Here is a 19728-nt window from a genome sequence, read left to right as displayed (position 1 = left end):
GCTGCTAGACGTGGCGCCTCCGCTGTTCAGCTGTGTAAGGCGGCCACTTGGTCTTCAATTCAGACGTTTTTGAGGTTCTATGCGTTTGACACCTTCGCCTCTCAGGATGCATCCTTTGGGCGCCGGGTACTCCTTTCAGCACAGGAGCGTCCCCGCCCTTAGTTGAACTGCTTTGGGACATCCCCATGGTCAACCCTGTGGACCCCCTATGGACCATGAAGTAGAAAACAAGAGATATGGTAAGAACTTACCTTTGTTATCTCTGTTTCTACGAAGTCCATAGGGTCCACAGGGCGCCCGCCCTGACGCACCTGGCTTGAAATGGGCTGTGTGGCTGATCACCGGTTTTCCGTCTCCCATTTCTGTGAGTATGGTTTCTTGTGTGTTCCAGTCTTCCTTCTCTCTGTTTAGTCTCCTCCTCCGGCCTTAGCTGCTTACCAACTGAGGTGCCTGTGGCCGGGGGCGGGGTATAAAGGAGGACGGACCCAAGTGCATCCTGGGAGCAGCAAAGCTTTAACTGCGTGGTGCCCGTGGATCCGGATCCAGCTATACCCCAAGGTCAACCCTGTGGACCCTATGGACTTCGTAGAAACAGAGATAACAAAGGTAAGTTCTTACCATATCTCTTGTTTTTTAATGAAAATTAATAGAATCCTAAAATAAAATCCACTCCCTGAATGATGTCATGCAATATCGTTCGTCGTTTGCAAAAAATCTGTCATGTGACAGATATCTGTCACCGCTGCCCCAGGAATTTTCAAGGGATAATCTTTTGTCTTTCATCTTTTGAAAAAGATCTGCTAATGGATAGGCCCCTTTAGGGTGCCTTGAGGACCGAGCCTGGGAACCTCTGTCTTAGAGTATTAATAATTTATTATAACTAGATTGGTGGTTCTTTTGGGTTTGAATTCACCATTGGATTCCATTCAAATGCTTTCTGTATGGTTGTATATGTTAACTCTATTATTGCTACTAACTTTAGGTAGGGAATAATTATACCTGATTTCTAGAGTTAAAATGTTGCCGAATTGTCTAGCTATGTAGTCCCTGCCCTTGGGGAGGATGGGGGGGGGGGTAATTTTGTTCAGCCATTTATTTTGCCACATGAATAAAGAGTGTTCTTACGCCAAGTTAATGCCCCCAGATGAAGTGTCCTAGGTTATGTTTATTTCGTCCTTCTGGGAAGATGATTAGTCAGACCTTCAGAGGACAACTGTCCCCTCCCGTGGAAGTCAGCAGTGAGGTAAACAGGCTTCGGCAGCTAAGCATCAAGCTTTCAAACCTTTCAACAAGCTGTCAGGGTGACAAGCAGGGTACCCACTTTTTTGAATCCCCATGGTGGAAGCCCATCTGCTTCTGTTCCGGGACAGGTGGTTTGATTCCACCACAGACGCCATGGTGAGATGAACCATTAGCAAGATACATCATAGATCTCCTTAAGTCCTCGCTCAGATGATTCTTCACCACTGGCCTTCTTTGAAGACCCAGTAAAGGGAAGCCATTCAGTCCTCACCCTCAGCAGTAGTAGTTCCAGAGGAACATTGGAGATTGGAATGGTCCTTTTTGACCCATACTCAACCTCACTGGCCAGTTGACAGTTCAGATTGTATTTACCATGAAGATGGCAGTAAATCTGTGATAACTCCTCTTCACTACCAGAATGATCTATCAAAGAGGTCTCTGACATTGCATCAGACCCACATGCAGGACATGTCCAGGTTTTGGAACCTCATGATTGGATACTCAACTACAAGAAATCTCATTCTTTCCCAGTGAATGGTCGTCTTACTGCTGCTTTTTTTTTATGCACTTGCAGATGGTGTTCCTACTGGTACAAAATATATCTAAACCAACTATTCTGTAATAAGCCCTTAATCCTGTTCATAATTATTGCTGCAGACGTGGCTCACAATGGGCTAGTCCGTTCCTTGGGAAAATATTATCCTGTACTAGAAAACCGTCAGAATATGCAGAGTACAAGATTATATTTTCCCAAGGAGCTGACTAGCCTATTTGTGAACCACTTTTGCAGCAATAATGGAATATCTCACAAAAAGTCTAATGCAATAATCATAAGTCCAGAAGAATAAGATAAGAAAAGTGCACTGAAGAACTTCTATTCACCCTTCTTGATTGTGGTTGATCCGTGTGCTACAAGACACGTCACGCATAACACCATAGTTGCCGACTTTCTGGCTGCTCCCTCCTTCCTGGAGCAGCCAGATCGGCGTGGCCAGAAAAGGGGGCGTGGCTGGGTGAGAGCCTGCCGTTTGTAGGTGTGACGTTGGTGGGGTCATGCGATCGCGTCATTTTGGCTCCACCGCCGCTACACAATGTCGATAATACAGGCATTGTGAAGCAGGGGGCGGGGCCAAAATGACGTGATTCAGCGTGAATCGCGTCACTGGCCGCCCTCGCAGCGCGGGTTTACCAGTAAATTGCGGGGTGCTGCACCCGATTATCGGGAGGTTCCCGGCCAAATCGGGAGGGTAGGCAACCCTGCATAACGTGAGTGTCGTGTGACTTGGTAGCGCATGCAGATACACCAGCAGTCGCACATAGAATAGGCATGCCGCATATTCTTTTAATCAGCAGAAGCTGCTTGAGCGCTCTTTTCGCACCGCTGTGCAAATAAGACGCATTTTAAGGTAAACCGTTGCATGAAAAGGCGTTCGGCGCTACAGAGTCAAGCTACGGCATGGCGCGACTAGAAGGGCTGTTTAACGTGCAAGAAGGCTAGCTGTATGTGGACACATCTGTACACCTATGTGCACCATCTATGTGACCTCTAAAACGTCAACCTTATGGGGTCCTGAGGACTGAGTTTGAGAACCACTGACTTAAAACAATCCAGCTTTCTCCTTTATAGCATTGATGTTGTTAAATTCTACTGTCCTCCAATGTTGAATTTGCTGATGGACAGCGTGTCAAGATATTTGTGGGTTATGTAATAGGTAGAGAGATTAAGGAATATGCTTGACTTTGGCGATTGTCACTAAATTGAAAGCGGCAATCGGTTATAAGGCAAAATCTGCATTCTAACAGCTTGTCTCTTTAAATATAGCGGCAAAATCTTTTATTTTTATTTTTTTTCTTAATATAGTTTAAGATTAAATAGAAATGTTCTGTATGAATAAAGCTCTGACTTATTTTTTTCTTTGGAATTCTATAGTCAAGATATTCCCAAGAAAGACATTTTACGTCACCTAAGTAGCCTGGATAGCCATTCTGCTCTGTATATTCTCCATCATCTCACTAACCTGCCAGAGCTTAATGAGGTAGAGGTTCTGAAACTTCTGAAGAGGGGACTCTCAGATGAAGGTGGGCTCCATGTGTGTCATGTGTACGTTTTTTTTAATTTTTTTTAAGTTTGTATTGTGTTTACGTCTATAAATCTATTATGTAGCACCCTTTCAATAAAAAAATTTTTTTAATCCACATTGTTCTTGTCTGCATCGGTTTTCTCCTCCTTTTTGCACTATAACTCCTATTCCTCTTACTGTAGTGCACATAAACTAGCCGGCGGTGTGAGAAATCCCTGGTTAAGGCTCCCTAACCAAGAGTTTAGATGGGTTTAGCCGTTTTACATGGCTAAACCAGGTCTCATAGGGTGTAAAGACGGCAATAATGAGCGCCCAGGACAATTTAATTGCAAAAATGGGCGCTCATTAATTGCTGCCCATGCAACAATTGAATGGCCCCACGTGAAATTCTTGCTTTAAGCAAGTAGATAGGAGTCTCACATCTTTTCTCCAATCCTAATGGGTTGTCCGCACGTAGTTGACCTACTCTATTGACAAAACCAGCTAAAGAGACCAGCATTGATTACCAACCAGTAAAGGTGCCAACGGAGACCCAAAAGCCCTCAACAAGTTCCTTCAATGGCAATGATACAAACATGGAATCAGGGTTTGCTATCTAGGCCATGAGAGGAGGTATAAGTAACCATATGTCCATAGACCATGATCATGAATGCTTAGTCCAGTTTACCTTTTGATGGATCTCCCCCTTGACCTGTCATCGGTTTTGTGGATCTCCACCATAAAGCTCTTTGTGTGTACCCCACTGGACCATGATTGTCCCGTGAGTTGACGACCACCTGGCATCTCATGTTTGAATGTTTCTAACCAAGGTATATTGAGGCAAGGAAGGAATGGCACTTTAGTTGTTTTGGCTGTCCCTAGATACTTGAAAAATTCTACACCCAATAGCTGATTATCCTTCCCTAGTAGTGGGAACTTAGCAGGGAAATAGGCCTGTACCAGGTTTAGGGAGCACCACTATTGCCTCATACGTAGATGCTGCCAGCCGCACCAGCTGAAAATATATATATGTATGCTATACTCAGTGTAGCACCTCTCCAGGTGAACTAGTCAGTGCAGTAGCTGTGTAGCTGTTTGACCTCAAGCTTTCTGCCAGACACAAAGCATAGGGCACTTGTTCCTCATGTTCGCAAAGTTTGACCCAGCTGCCATCAAGGAGGCCGCATAGATTATCAAAGGTACTGACATGGCAAAAGCAGCAAAGACTGAATTCCCTGGGTCCAGAGGCTGAACGTAGACGTTTACAGCAGTAGACCTTATTGGTGTGTATGGGCACGCCCCTTCTAAAGCACCTTTTGTAGTTTTTACCATTACCTTCACACATTTTGCAATTGCTTTATATTTGTAAGAAGAGGCTTATTTGGGGGATGTAGGGCGCAAGGCTGATCTAAAGTGTTGCATTCTCTAATAGCAGTTCCTCTTTCCTGCCTGGGGTGTCACTCTTTGTTCTGTCACACTGTGTTCTGTATGTGAGAAATTTGTTGCATCAGCTGAGTGTGCTAGAAGCACCACAGCTGAGAGTGACACCACCAGACAGGGAAGAGGAACTGCAGGTACAGGGTGCTAGAATGAACACCTTGATGTAGTGACAATTTGATCAATAGGTGGAGGAGGTAGGTTACTCTTGCCCAGTTTCTAGTTTAATTTGTAAGTAGCTTCATTATTATAACAGTCTGGGTGCATAATCTTAACTTGTCTTAATTCATATACCAGTTTATCGACCAACTTTGTAATATCTTCTTCAGTAGCATCATAATAGAAAATGTCTCTTGATTTTAAAAATTAAAAAAAAAGACTGGTACTTTAATTTTACCTCGTTTTGTGTGGGGGGAAAAAAGGAAATACATGGACAACATCTAGACAATAAAATGCTATATAATAAAGATTAACTAGTAGATGTGACTTCATGATTTCATGTTTTGTTCCTGTATTTAAGCCTGTGTGAAATGTGGGTGGGACATATTCTATAGTGTAATGTGTGGTCTCTACTATCTACCAATTGAGGCATACAGATGAATGAACTACTGATGTACTTGTTTGCAGTTTGTGTAAGTCATCGAGATGCCCATGACCAGGCACAGCATCGCAACACTGTTGTGTTCCAGGCCTTCTGTGCGATGAAGTATGCCATCTATGCACTGTGTGTCAATGCTCACAAGCACGTTCAGTGCAAGGATTGTCATACCAGCCAGATGAATGGCTCCATGGAGGATGTAGAGTTTACCAAATCCTCGGGGAAGGAGCACAGTCTTTCTCAAGGTATCATGCTTTAGCTAAATGAAAATTATGTTTTGTGTTTTATGGCATACTTGTATATTAATCCGTTTTTTTTTCTACTAGACTATTCAAGTCTGTTTGTGCAGTATATTACCAAGTGCCAGTATTACCTGTGTCTCCTGCCTTCTCCATTGAGGTTGGAGCTTCTGGAGAACATCTTCTCCTTATTGTTTGTATCACTCGCTGAGCTGAATTCGGCACCCTCGCTCCCGGAGGACTATGCCATGGAAGACGGCGATGAAGACTTGGACTTGAAAGTTGGTAGACTTAGGAGCTTGGACAGCAGCATCGACAAGGTGGACTCTTTATTTTCATCTCCCATGGAAAGTCCCCAACAGAACAATAGTCATCTTAACATTGCTGATTTGAGCGGTGTCTCCCAAGGATCAACACCAACTGTTACAGAAAACTCTCCGAGCACTTTACGGGAAATGAGACCTGACTATTTACAACTAAAACACTTCACCAGTGGAGTGTCTGGATTCTTGGTTGATGAAGTTGTATTAGACACTTTCTTAAAATTGTTGAACGAACAAGTAGAACTCATTACTGACTCTGTTCAATCCAGCGGAAATGCCCTCAGTGAGGAGCAGAAGCTATCTACTAATCTTCACATCTCCGCGGCAGATGACGAGTTCAACAACAGACTGGTGCAGTTGTCTAAGTATATTTCTGAAGCCCAGTGGAGATACAAGGTGGTGATGAGCAACAGAATCGCAGGTTAGTGGCACATGGCAGTTCTATTTAGGCCAGAGTAACATGCAGCATCTTATATAAAAATACTTGAGGCGGGATGCATGAAGACCACCACTCATCCCATGCGTGCCTGCGTTAATGCCGGTATGCATGAGGAACAACCGCTCTCCCGATAAGAGCTGTGCTTTGTGAGAGAGGGACTTCTGGGTTTATGACCCAGGAGCCCCTATGCGCATGCCACTGAGGGTGCTGGGAGGGATCTAATTGGATCCCTCTCGCAGTACTTTGTGTAAAAAAGTTTGTAGGCTTCTATTGGGTAACGCCTTCTAAAGATGGCGTTACCCAGCTTGGTGCATATCAGATATGTGGTCAAACCCCTGTAAACTGTATTTTCGGGTGTTTGACTGCATTATTGATGATGGTGCATCCCGCCCTTGTCCAGTAGATCTACTATTAAAAATGAAAATGGAATTTGGCAGTTTTTAGCGTTTTATGTAGCACAGCCTTCTATTTACAGTATATTACTTGAATGATTAGCAGTTCTGTGTCCTCTCCTGTTTTTGCTTGGAAAGCTGGGTACACACTTTGCTGACTCAGCTGCGGACCAGCCGACTGAGCATGCGGTTTGGCAAGTTCTACGCATTTACCAATCGGCTGCTCGATATGTGTGGCCAGACATCGCAACTGGGTGGATAACACAAATTTGCCTGCCCAGTTATGATGTCAGTGTCTGAGGTACCTGCGGCCAGTGTACGGGTGGTTGATGGGTTGCCTGTACTCACATGCAGACTTGGATGTACCAATATATCGGCATCGGCTGTGCTGCATGGCCGACCTGATGTGTGTGAACATCTTCATTCAGACCGATCATCTGTCCACACCCGCAGGTGCACTATGCGATAGGTCATTCATCGGCTGTAATAACGACATATCGCATAGGGTGCACCCAGTGTAATTGTGATGGCGGAAAATCATTGGGGCTGACTCTCAGTCGGAAGCAGAGACGTCCGTAACCGAATACCGTTACAAGCCCTTCCCAGGTGTACCACCGTGTGTCTGCATGTTTAAGGACTGATGCACCTCTTTGAGAGTCTTTGGACGCTCAAATACCGCTTGTTGCATCTTTAGCTGCACCATCGAAGGAAGCTTGCCCCAGACCCATGCTAGGTGCAGATCCTACGTCAAACTATGGCCTCCAATGTGAGCCGTTAAACCTCTGAGCTCGCAACTATTTCAACGACACGCCTGTGACACTCCTATAACATGCCCATGAGACATACCATGTCCGTGCATGTGAATAGCCACCTCCCTACCATCACCCAGTAACGCCCAATACATTTTCAATACACTTCTGCACGTGCATCTGAAATCGCTACTGCGACTCTGTACAAAAGCAATCGGGCTGCATGCGTGGTGCGATTTAGACGCATGCGCAGTAAGAAATAAAAAAATAAAAAAACCTATAGCATGAGACTCAATCCCATAATGTCTAGCAGGAAATGATGAATACTACTTTTTTTTTTTTTTTTTTTCTCGGAATGAATACATTTAATACTTTGGCATCTTCATTATGTTATATGTTTCTTCTTGGGTCACTACACACAGCATTGAGAAAAAAGATTTTAATTGTAAGCTCATGCAAAACCCTCAATATGATTGTTTGTTATACATCTTTTCCACCAAAAACCCGGGTCCGACCTGGGTTTTCAGACATGGTTCCAACCCAGGTCAGACACAACGTTTACACAGCACCATTGATCTGGGTTATTCCCAGGTCAGCCCCGTTCACACTGAACCCAGGTCTGCCCTGCTAAACTTGTGAGGTCATAAAAAGTGGGAGGTGACTGCTCCACAACCACCAATCAGCTCATTTTAGGCATGACCCGGGTCGGATAATCCAGGTTGCAACCTCTGACCCTAGTAGCTACCTGGGTTGGATTGCCTGGTCACTTGACCCGGGTTATTTTTCAGGGACCATTTTATACGGAACTGTGACCCGGGTAGACCCAGAAAAAGCCCATGTTTTTGTTCTGGTGTAAAAGGGGTATAATTAAGCATGTAATTATACTGAGCAATACAAATTTAGAGGCTGTGCAGCATTGTTCAATTAAATTAGAAATCCCACAGAAGGCTGATAAACATTTAACCTCGATCTACTGGTCAGCAAACATTGACTGCTGGGGTGCGAAAAAATAAAAACCACAGCGCTGTCATTTTTATATATTTTCTGGTATTTTCGAGGTAAGGAGCCTAACACCCTTCTGTAACTGCTGCTAATTGACGAGCGCCACTCTTACTGCTTTTTGGGAGGGAGCGAATAAAACCTAGTAATTTATTGCACCACCCATTGCAAGTACCCATTTTCTACACTGTTTTCTTTCTAGAGGAAGAACTTCTTTCTGCACGGTTACATTCACGGATGTTTAAAACACACAGCGTCAAAAGACGCAGAAGGAATAAAGGTAGGTAGAGTCCGATATTGTGAGTTTTTCTGATGATGCACAATAATATATAATTTTTTAGACTCTGTTCCGTTTACACTGTTGGGTCTAGGCCTATAGTACGTTTCACAACTTCCGTGGCTGTTTTGCGCTCTGTTAGTTTGTGTGGACCGTATGAATCTGTGATATGTCTGGAAGCTGTATGCTTTGGTCCTGGATTCTATTTTCTGAAAGTTTTATGGTTTTACAGTATGTAAATATTTTCTTGGTCAGTCTACTTTAATATACCTGTATAGCTAAAATACAGCTGTTCTAAATGTTGGAGTAGTAGACTGGCGTACGTAAAGATTGAGGGTTACTGTGAGATTGAGTTACAGAAATCTCCTTTTAACATTTCTTTTACCTCATTGAAACAGGATCAAAGAAACTAAAGGAAAGCACTAGCAGTGAACTAAGTACATCAGGTAATAAACACATTGAAATGAAAACATATCTTATCCTCAGTAAGTATTCTAAATGTAATATCATTATCACCATAGCCACACCAGTCATTGATGCTTTAGTACCAATTGGAGCTATACGGTAATTGCAATGTAGGGGATAACTGGTTGGGTACAGGATCACGGCGGACGGGATGCCGGAATCCCGTAGGTAAGTGTACTAACGCTTGCCCTAACTCTAACACACCTTTCCCGCAGCCTATCACTTCCCCCTTAAGACTTTCCATCGGGATGCTTACGGTCGGGATTCTGGAGCCAGGATTCCGACGCTGGGATTCTGAGCGCTAGTATCTCGACCGCCGGAATGGTGACTACCTCCCGGGGATAACAACAGTGTAGTCAGACCCCTCAGGGTAACCTCCTCAACCATGTTGGTAGCCAGGAATTAAATAATAAGATTTAAACAACAGTGCAACTATAGAACAATATATTTTCATGCTCTGTAGATTTATAGCATCTCAAGGACAAGATGCAGATGAAGTAAGACTGCCCGAAACCTTAGGAGCAACCCTTCCCCTATTTATTTGCTCTCCAGTGTCTGTAAATGTCGTTATTAATCATGATTCACAATTGTGAAGGACCCTTAGTGCAGTTTTCTTTCTACATTTGAATTTTTAGGTTTGAAGGTTCTTGCTGTCTTATAGGAAGCAGTGCCAGCAATCTGTCTGCCCGGAGTGAGGTGGAAGGCAGGAGTCCATTGCCGCAGAGGAACACCCTAATTCCCATGTTACTCTCTGCACCCGAGCATCTGCTCATTTCCTGTATACTGAGAGGGAACTATACACAAGCCCATGAGGTAGGAGTCATCACACATTGTGTGACAGGTGCTCATATTTCTCCTGCACTCCTTATTTATTTGGTTATTTGTTTTAAAAATACAAGAATAAAGCGGATTGCAGCCAGAAGATAATGAGATTGTAAGGTGGTGAAGAGATGCATAGAACATCTGCTAAAGCTTTGATAAAGGTCTATTTAGAGACCAAAATCGTTGGATTAAATTCATATCTACCTGCTGGTCCTTATATATTCCCTGTATACTTCCACCAGTTGGAGTCCTGTGATTTGTGTGTGCATATGTGGGTAAATATTATAAAATATATATTTTGTAAGAATGGGAGATAACAGCGCTAGAAGATACCACAAATCCTAAATACAATGAAAAATAGAAAAAAAATTATATTTGTAAATAAATTACTGTGTACAAAAATACGGGAATTATGTCCGGTGTTGGATGTGACGTCGTATGTATACAGCACTCCCCTACAGTATGGGTGTCAGCTCAAACAGAAGAGGTGAAACAGTGGTGATCTGTTGTTGCTAAAAACATGTCAAAATTAGAACTGTGTTAGAGCACTCAATGTGCTAGTATAACTGATGTATATACAAAAATAAAATAAATATTTGTAAAGTATTAAAAATTAATATTCAAAGTGCTGTGCTTCAAAATGTGCTATAATGCGGTGAAATAAATAACTAAGATATCTTCAGTGTACTGTGTACTTGAAAGAAGTGTTATTATTAGATTCATACCATAAAGTGCATAGTGCAAAGCAAGAAACAATTATCAACCTACAGTATTTTAGTGTGCAACCGTAATGTCACATGAAAATGTGAATAGGAATTATGTAAACAATTTAGTATTAAAAAGACAATTTATTTATAACCAATTTTAATCATATGAAGTAGGGTTAGCATTCAGTAATCGGGTACTGAGCATGATGATTTTAAAAAACATATTAGAATAAAAATAAAAGGCTTATCTGGTAAAACCATAGTAAGTTCATGAAAGGTAAGAGGAGCCGCCAACGCGTTTCATCTGGGTATCAGACTTCCCTTGAAGAAGTCTGATACCCAGACAAAACGCATTGGATATTAAGTTTTAATACTTTACAAATATTTATTTTATACTTATATATACAGTACATCAGTTATACTAGCACATTGAGCACTCTAAAACAGTTCTAGTTTTTATTTATATATATATAATATATATATATATATATATATATATATATATATATACATCTACATATTTATATAATATATCTATATCTCTGGCTGTGAATCAAGCTCTTTGGTAATTGCACCCCGGTGGCTGCATCTATTACATGGGGTGCTGATCTAAAACTCTGTCTATCTATGTCTATCAATAATTATATATATATATATATTTATATATATATATATATATATATATATATATATATAGATAGATAGAGGATATCCATGTTGGTTAAATCAAACTGATTGAGGTTCTAATTAATCACCTGTGCTCAATCATGGATAGCCTTGAAACATGGACTGTAATGGCGGAGTTTGGGAACCTCTGGTATAATGTTTAAAATATGTACAGAGATGAGATTGATCATTGTAAAGAATATGATACATTCTAGGGCAGGGATGGGAAATCAGCGCCCCTCCAGCTGCTTTTGAACTACACATCAACAACAGTTTTAGCCTGGTCATTGAGCAAAAGCTGTGGCTGGCCATGCTGGGTTGTATAGTTCTACAACAGCTGGGGTTCCGCTTATTGCCTACCCTTGTTCTAGTGTGAGGGTTTGTTTGTTACTGATATAATCTATAAGCCTATATTACTGTATTTTACATTTCTTCAGGTCTCCAGGAGGTTTAACCTTCAGTCTTGCCCAAGCTATGGGGAGTTGATCTTTATGGAGCGATACCAAGAGATCATACGAGAGCTCTCAAAGGTGGAAAAAAAGATAGAAAATCAGAGCTCTGAGGCCGGGATCAGACAGCTGAGCAGCAGTCGCTCTACGCTGCAAGCAATAGGGAATGCGGCAGCAGCAGGTTAGTAAAGCCGTACCGTCAACGCTGTACTGCTCTGCGATACACGTAGCGGATACATATTTTAGCCGCTGCTGCTTAGGATATGGAGACTTAACCGTTAAGACTCTTCTCCTCTACTGGCTATAAAACCAGTGTGGCCAGAGGCAGGCCACACGGGGTTAGTGGCTGCCACAGCACTGAAGGGGTTAACCCCCGTGCTGTGCCGCCATTTTTAAAAGGACAAAAAGGCACCAGGCGCCCATTGTAAATGTATACTCTGCGCTACACGCTGAGTGTTAATAAGTGTGCTTTTAGTGTTCTATATGCCGCGGCCTGGACCCGCTGCACTGGGGGAGTGTGGGTAGAGTGTGTCATGGCCGCTGCGGGACAGGGAGAGCCAGCTCCCACTGCGACCAGCGCTGAAACAGTTAAAGTGGACAGTTTAAAAGCACACTGCTCATGGTTCATAGTAAACTGTATTAATATACACATATTGTGCGGTAGAGCACTGCATCTGCAATGCATTGGTGTATAAAGTGTAGTATAATCTATGACATGTTTGAATATATTTTTGTATGTAATATGGGTTTAAATGCACTTATAGAAATGTAACATGTCTTGACCTTTGGAGACAAACTGCTCGTTAGACATCCTCACCTAGGGATGGATATGGTAATTACCTTAGCCTGGCAGTGGTGTGTTAGGTGTTAACTGTAGAAGCCTTTCCTTTGAAATGCGGGCTAGTGAGAGACCTGTGTGTCTGTATACGATACCAAGCATAGTTGTAAAAGACAAGTTGTTTGTGCTTAGGAAACCAAATGTTTTTGGGTGGTACCAAGGAAATTGATTTAATTTCTGTGAAATGTAAGACGTATTTATTTATGTTTTCTGAGATAGCCTGATTGGCTAGAAGGAACACATGGTGGATTTGCCCCCCTGTGATGTTGTGTGTAAGAATGACATAAAAAGAGGGCCTGTGAGCCCTGTATGTGTACAACCCTGTAACTTCTTTGAGGAGAAGAATTGTTGCTTGATTTTCTGTGTGATATTCCCCCTTCAGACGGAAGGTTGAGTCTTCTTTAAGACTTTGAGCAATAAACATCTTGCCTGACTTCAATTGTATCTCAATCTTGCAACCAAAAGAATTGCGCCAAACGCTATTCCGTTCTCCGGCTGTTCTGGGTAAGAGCTCCGTGTCTCCAAGTTCAAGCCCTCTGCCAAGCTACCGTACAGACCTGGTCCATTGCGAGGGATCAGTTGGGAACAGCCGACATCAAACAGGAGGTGTGTCCGCAGTTAGTCAAACGCATACACAGCAGAAGCGGTTCCAGGTGCCGAGGCAGGAGCCTGAGTGTACCTAATAAGCGGTTCCAAACGCCGATGGTAGGGTTTGGTGGTGGCAGCATCGTTACACGCCCACGGCGCAGTGAGCGGAGTCAGTGACAGGAGGTCACTGACGGTGAGTGGGAGTCCAAAAGCGCTAACCCGTAACCAGGGACGGCCTAGGCGAAAGGCGTCCGGTCACAACCCATTTTAGTCATACCCCAGTGTTTCTGTATTTTTTGAAGGTTTTCCTTCATCAAAGGTGGACACAGACTGACATGACGGTTAAGTTAAACCTATGTGATACAGGTCACGCTAAACTTACTTGGCTTTCACATTATCGTCCTTTTATCTCTTGCTTCTCTAAAAACTCCTTCAGTGCCTCTTCTTTTGGGCCATGCCTCTTTCCAGATCCTCTACCTGTTACGGGCCCTCAAGCCTTTGTTCTTGATCCTGTGCTTTTCTGTCTTTATATTTGTTCTCTTGGTGAACTAATGAGTTCGTTCATCCTCCACCGCCAGCTCTGTGCAGATAGTGTGTAAATCTACATCTTCTTTAAAACATTTTCCTCTTGCGTCCAAGCTGGGGGACACTGGCAGTGACGTTGGGTTGAGGGGCTGGCTGAGTAGTTCAGGAACTAAGAAGTTTAGTGTTACGATCCACCCACCTCCACGAGTCCTCAGATTTTTTCAGTGCCTGAAGAGTTAGGTTTTATTTTTATTTTAATTGCTTTTCTTGCACCTCAGACCCTGAGATTCAGTTCGCCTGGTAGAGGAGGGTAGTTGGTGAGCGAGCCTGTGTGTGCTTCTCTCACTCTGTGCCCAGCTCCACGGAGAAGCAATCGTTTTACTGCCTGAGTGTCTGGAGCTCTGCCTCTTCAGCAGCAAACAATGGAGGAGTTCTGGGTCAGGTTAGCAGCCGCAGCCTTCCGCTGCACTAGCAGTGGGTTATGACCCTTTAGTCGCACTCCCGATAGACAGAACGGTGACCTTGTGACTGGGTGCCACTCTGCTCTTCACTGATCTAACCAGCCACTACAGGAGAGGGATTTTCAGTGTTTTCTGGTACCATAATCTCTCTCCCAGTGAGGCGGTGCGGTTGGCTCCTCCAACTTTCCCTCCCTGGTGGGCTGAAAGGACGCTCTGGCGCCATCTTCCAAGGCTACAAGTATACAGCACCTCCAAGGAACCTGGTTAGCTGGGGTTACTGGCTCTTAGGGACAGGTTACATATGTTTGCAGAGGGCAATGTGTGTAACGGGTATTCTGTGGGGATAAAGACCATATGTTATAGGTCCTTAACCCTACTGTGCAGGTGTGTGTGTATGTATATATATATATATATATATATATATATATATTAATTATATATCAGGTCTTTCAAGGCAGGCCAGTCTGTGTACAGTCGGACAACATCATAACGATTGCCTGCATAAGCAAAGAGGACAGGTTTGCGGTCTTCAGGCTCTGACGAAGGTATTTCACATTCTTCGTTGGGCTGAACATTGAGTTACTGACATTTCAGCAATCCACATTCCAGGGGTGGACTTCCTCAGTCACCACTCTGTCCATCCCGGGAATGGGAATAAAATCAGGATGTGTTTTAGCTGATTGTGGATTGGCAGGGGATGGCGGATGTAGATCTCATGGACTTCCGCTTAAACAAAAAGCTCCCCGTACAATGAGCTTGCATGGGGGATCCACAGGCTCTTTTTGTGGACACCATGATGGCGCTTGATCATTACAGTTGGGGTACCTGTCTATGCTGGCCAAGGTACTTCAAGGTGTTCATCTGGAGGGTTTCCCAGTCATTCTAGTGGCTCTAGACTGGCCTCGTGGACAATGGTTTCTTACCGTCTTTCCCGCAGACACGATCTGCTACATCAGGGACCCTGTCTGTTCCCAGATTTGCTTCATCTGGCTTTGATGGCATGGTACTTTATGGAAAATCATATTGTAGTTTTGTTATCCTTTGTCATGTACCTGTGGTAGTTCCATTGAAAAATACAGCCCTACTGTTTATCAAATTTTATAGTGAGCAGTCCTAGAAAATTACAATGTATATCTTTTGTGTGCTGTAGTAATACACCTATATAAATAGCATACGTCGAATCGCTCCAATTGTTCTTCACATATTCACTTTAATTAGTCTGCTGCTTGTTTGATTAATGGCTTTTTCCTTCTGATCCAGGAATGGTGTTCTATTCTATATCTGATGTGACGGACAGGCTGGTTACTCCTTCTGAATGTCCGATACCTGCATTACAGGATGATTTTTGGTTGAAAAGCGCTCGCTTGGAAAAGACTGATCCATGGAGACACGTGGTGGAGGAGATGAGTCCGTCAGCTATGGCGGCCTTTGATTTGGCGTGCACGCAAGCACATCTCTGGAAAACGTGCAAGCAGCTGCTAGAGACAGCAGAACGGCGTCTGCACAGCTACTTGGAAACAAAAAGTAAAGTAGTGATAAGAAAGATTTTAACCTTTTTAATTCTGCCAAAGAGCCAATTTAAATAAAAAGACTATACTATTCCAAATATGTATATGCTGTATATCGCACAAAACCTCATATTTGCTATTGATTAAATACAGATGTGTCCACGTACATCAATCCTTCGTGCACTACAAGTCGCATTACACATAACACGTGAGCGCTGTGCGACTCGGTAGCGCTGAGCGTCTTTTCGTGCAACTTTTCCCCTTAAAATATGTCTTATTCGCAAAGCATTGTGATAGTAGGCACAAGCAGCTTCTGCTGAGTAAAATGATATGCGGCATGTCTATGTTCTGTGTGCGACTGCGGATGTATCTGCGTCAGTGGCTGTGTCCCTGTAACGTAGCATGTCGCATGTACTGTACATACAGCCGCAGTTGCATCTAATGTTAATGTTGAGTTAGGTACTTTATTACAGTAGAATGCAAACTCAGTGCATGTTTTTTATTTCTGCAGACCGGAATACCAATGAAATGATGGGTCATCGAGAAGGTATTACAGGTTTCCAAGCTGTTCTTCAACAAATGAGCAAAATCATTAACTATCCAAGCCCACCACAAGGACCAACTAAATTAGGTATTACGTCTTTCTTTTTGGGCTGTTATATAAGCCAATCAAAGGATTCAACTAGTTTAAAAGTAGGAAAAATCCTTATTTTAATGTCAAAATTACAAGACCTAGTTCAGTACACCTGAAACACCCTATATAATATTATTTCGAATGTATTTAGAAGTTTTTAAGTAGAAAATATGGACAATAAAGACAGTGGGTTCAGTGAAGTGGGACGTCTGTTGGGTGTTGTAATGATGGGGAAGGAGTTTTTGAACTCGCAGATGGGAGTTACAAACTTTTTACCAATGTTTTACAAACTTGTGTTTATACACACTTAAAAATCAAAATTCACCATAGAGACACTTTTATATACCTCAAAATACGCCAAACACATTTTTGCATAATTTTAAAACATTGCAAAACTCAACCATTTGACACCATTTAACAGCCTCCAATATTTTGCTTTTGGCCACTAACCACCTCTACACTGTCCTGCTATCGTATTTGCCATTTTGTGGGGTTCAGGATAATTTTCCCACTCTTTTATGTACCTCACACGAGTCCAGGGCGGCTGGGCACGTGCCCCGTGCGCTGGATTTGAGGAGTCACGGATAGCGCCTGACTGGCCACTTGGCACCAGAATAAAGCCTTGCTTCGGGTGACAAAATTCCTAGTTTCGGCCCAGACAAGGTCGCACACTGCAGAATTAATGTGGGGCATTGCCGCCATGACTGCAGCTTGAGTATCGGAGCTGGATGAAAATATTCCCCAGGGCTCTCGACTTATTGAATTGGACCAATAGAATTGTATTTACACTTGTTCTACGCAATGCCTTCTGACATATAGTTTTGAGGCTCAAATAAATGCTATATTAATTGGAGCAACTAAAAATGTTTTTCACCAGGTAATATAAAATATTCTCTCCAATTTATATATAAAAGTGTTTTGTGAATAATTTTTCTGCAGTACTGAGGACTTGTCAGTAGGGGGAAGTCAGAACTGGGGCATATTCTTCAATGAGGCATGGAACACGGGTTGCTAAGAAACCAAACTACTCACCTGTAGACAATTGGAAGTGTTTAGTATGTGCTTTGCTCCCAGAAAAAGAACAGCATCAAATTGAGCCATTTTTAGAACTGGTTTTTGGGGGCCTCCAAAATTATCTAAATATGCATAGTGCATTAATATTAGCTGCTATATGATTTCACTCACCAGTGTATTGAGGCTGTAATTGCAAACAGCATGCGAATTGACACCCCACAATCATGGTGTTTAGTTGTGTTTTTTTTTTTATTTGGATCTTTCTTATCCTCTATAAACATATACTGGGAGTGAGTTCTAGTCTTGACAACACATGGATAGCCAATGGTTTTCAGAGCTTACTGTCAGGCTATAAGCGTGGTTCTTGTTACCGGCTTTACGTTTAGATTACCTGTTTTGTTAGTTTGTACTAGGTAGTTTGCTCTAACAATCTTTTACGTAGTGTTTTTTTTTTTTTTTTTTAACCCCACACACTTTACAGAAGAGAAGATAAACAGCCAGTTCAAGTGTAGCATCACAGACCTCCTACACACCTGTTATCCAGTCCTGAGCGATGAGTATATGGTTCGCCAGATCACACTGAGCCACGAGCTGGAGCAGATCATTACCCAACTCAAATCCGCAATCGCATCACACGGTGAGTCAATCCGCATTGCTATAGCTTCTCCAGGACAACTTTCCGTAGGGAAAAGAAAATCATTGCAACAAGTCTACTTGGATATTTGTTTTCTGCTCTTTGTCTGAGACTGTACACACAAAACAAGAAGGGAAAGCCACAAGGACATCGCTCTGAAATAAGAAATGGTCTGTTCATATCTGTATTTGTGAGCATAACTATATTGCTAGGGAAGGTGGTGTATATAAGTCACAGTAGGTTATTGTGGATAAAAGGTTTTCCATTCATGTTTCATGGCTTTAAAATCTAGTGCAAAGGTTCTGTGCATGTTCAGGGTGTGTCTTGTAAACTTGACGGTTTTAATACCCCCTCTCCTTGTGTGGTCCTGTAAGTCCTCTTGTCCACTTTAATACAGCAATGGTTCTTATTCAGTGGTTGTGAATATACCTTCTTGTAAATGGCAGGTAGCGGTAGTTTTTGAGCCCCTCAGTTTGTCTGATTTCATTGCAGGCGTATCTTACACTATTGTCTTCCCATGACCTCAGCGGCAGGTTCATTGGACCATTGGTAGAAGAGGAGTAATTGGTTATTGTGGGTCCCTGCAGCATCACTTGTCCTGGGCAGCATGACCTAAATGATAGTAGACCTCTCTGGGAGTCAGAGATCATCCCTATGCCTGGACAGGGGGGGGATTTACTTTTCAGCAAAATCTAAGCCCCTGCATATAATGATCATGGTTTCTGTATGATATGCGCCTTGAGTCCCATTGGAAATTCAAATAAATGTATTGCTACTATCACTTTTAATCCGGTTCACAATGCAGTAGGATTCTATTTGGTGGACAGATGAGCACCTTGTTTGGAGCATCAGGAAGGCAGATGCCAATAATGGTAAGGGGTGACCCATGGAAGCAAAGGTTTCTATGGAGTGTTACCTTTTGCAGGGTGTAGGAATTATTGGAACCAGAAAAGAGCTGGGGTAATAGGACAACAACAACTCTAACTCAATCTGTTAGCCTTTGGTTGTCTAGTACCCTGTTTATGTTACAACTTCCTTCAAGCTTGGTTCAGTCTACATAGAGACTACTGCTCATCCTGCCTTACAAGTGGATGGAATGGTAACGTCCATTGTGGTTTAAGTCCCCCCTAGCTAAACTCCTGGGAAATGTTCTACACAAGATGGTAATGGACTCCTAGAGAAAGGGATTTAACAAATTGTTGGAAAAGAAGACAAAACAACCCTAAGTAGGACCAGCAGATTTATGCGGTTTTGTCGTCCCACTAACGTTTCCTCCCTCTGGTCAACGTAAAGAGTGCAGAAAGAATAAGTGGGTTTCTAGTTCCATGCTTAGATATGCAGAAAGCCTTACGTAAATTGTAACCATTGTTATTGCTTTTTTTTTTTTTTTTATTAGAACCCAAAGGAAATCTGATTCAGTCATTAATGGACCAAACGTCTATGAAACCTCAGGACGTGCACATGAATCCTGTTCGTAAGCAGATGACTCTGCTCCTGAGTAACATGGAAGAGTGTGCACAATCTTTAGACAATCGCAGCTTCACCTTTAATCTGGTTCATCGGTTTTTCACGTACATGGACACCTTGGCCAAAGCTATTGTCCAAAGTATAAATTCAGAGCTAGGTAAGTAGTAGACTGACTGATTAGCGGAACGTTCCTCA

General features: G+C 42.7%; 1 protein-coding gene across 1 annotated transcript in view; it reads left to right on the top strand.

Annotated features, from left to right (window-relative positions):
- ZFYVE26 (zinc finger FYVE-type containing 26) overlaps window positions 1–19728 on the top strand; it is a 111897-nt gene that overhangs the window by 29637 nt on the left and 62532 nt on the right. Inside the window, exons 8-18 of the mRNA XM_088465338.1 lie at window positions 3173–3321; window positions 5367–5582; window positions 5664–6320; window positions 8681–8758; window positions 9154–9201; window positions 9882–10033; window positions 11853–12045; window positions 15537–15800; window positions 16296–16415; window positions 17914–18069; window positions 19463–19690. Of these exons, the coding sequence (XP_088321464.1) occupies window positions 3173–3321; window positions 5367–5582; window positions 5664–6320; window positions 8681–8758; window positions 9154–9201; window positions 9882–10033; window positions 11853–12045; window positions 15537–15800; window positions 16296–16415; window positions 17914–18069; window positions 19463–19690 (2261 nt within the window). The remainder of the gene's footprint in view (window positions 1–3172; window positions 3322–5366; window positions 5583–5663; window positions 6321–8680; window positions 8759–9153; window positions 9202–9881; window positions 10034–11852; window positions 12046–15536; window positions 15801–16295; window positions 16416–17913; window positions 18070–19462; window positions 19691–19728) is intronic.

This window comes from Taudactylus pleione, unplaced genomic scaffold, assembly GCF_031769625.1.
Source record: "Taudactylus pleione unplaced genomic scaffold, aTauple2 ptg001956l, whole genome shotgun sequence".
Taxonomy (NCBI): Eukaryota; Metazoa; Chordata; class Amphibia; order Anura; family Myobatrachidae; genus Taudactylus; species Taudactylus pleione.
This window is presented reverse-complemented; position numbering and strand designations above follow the sequence as displayed.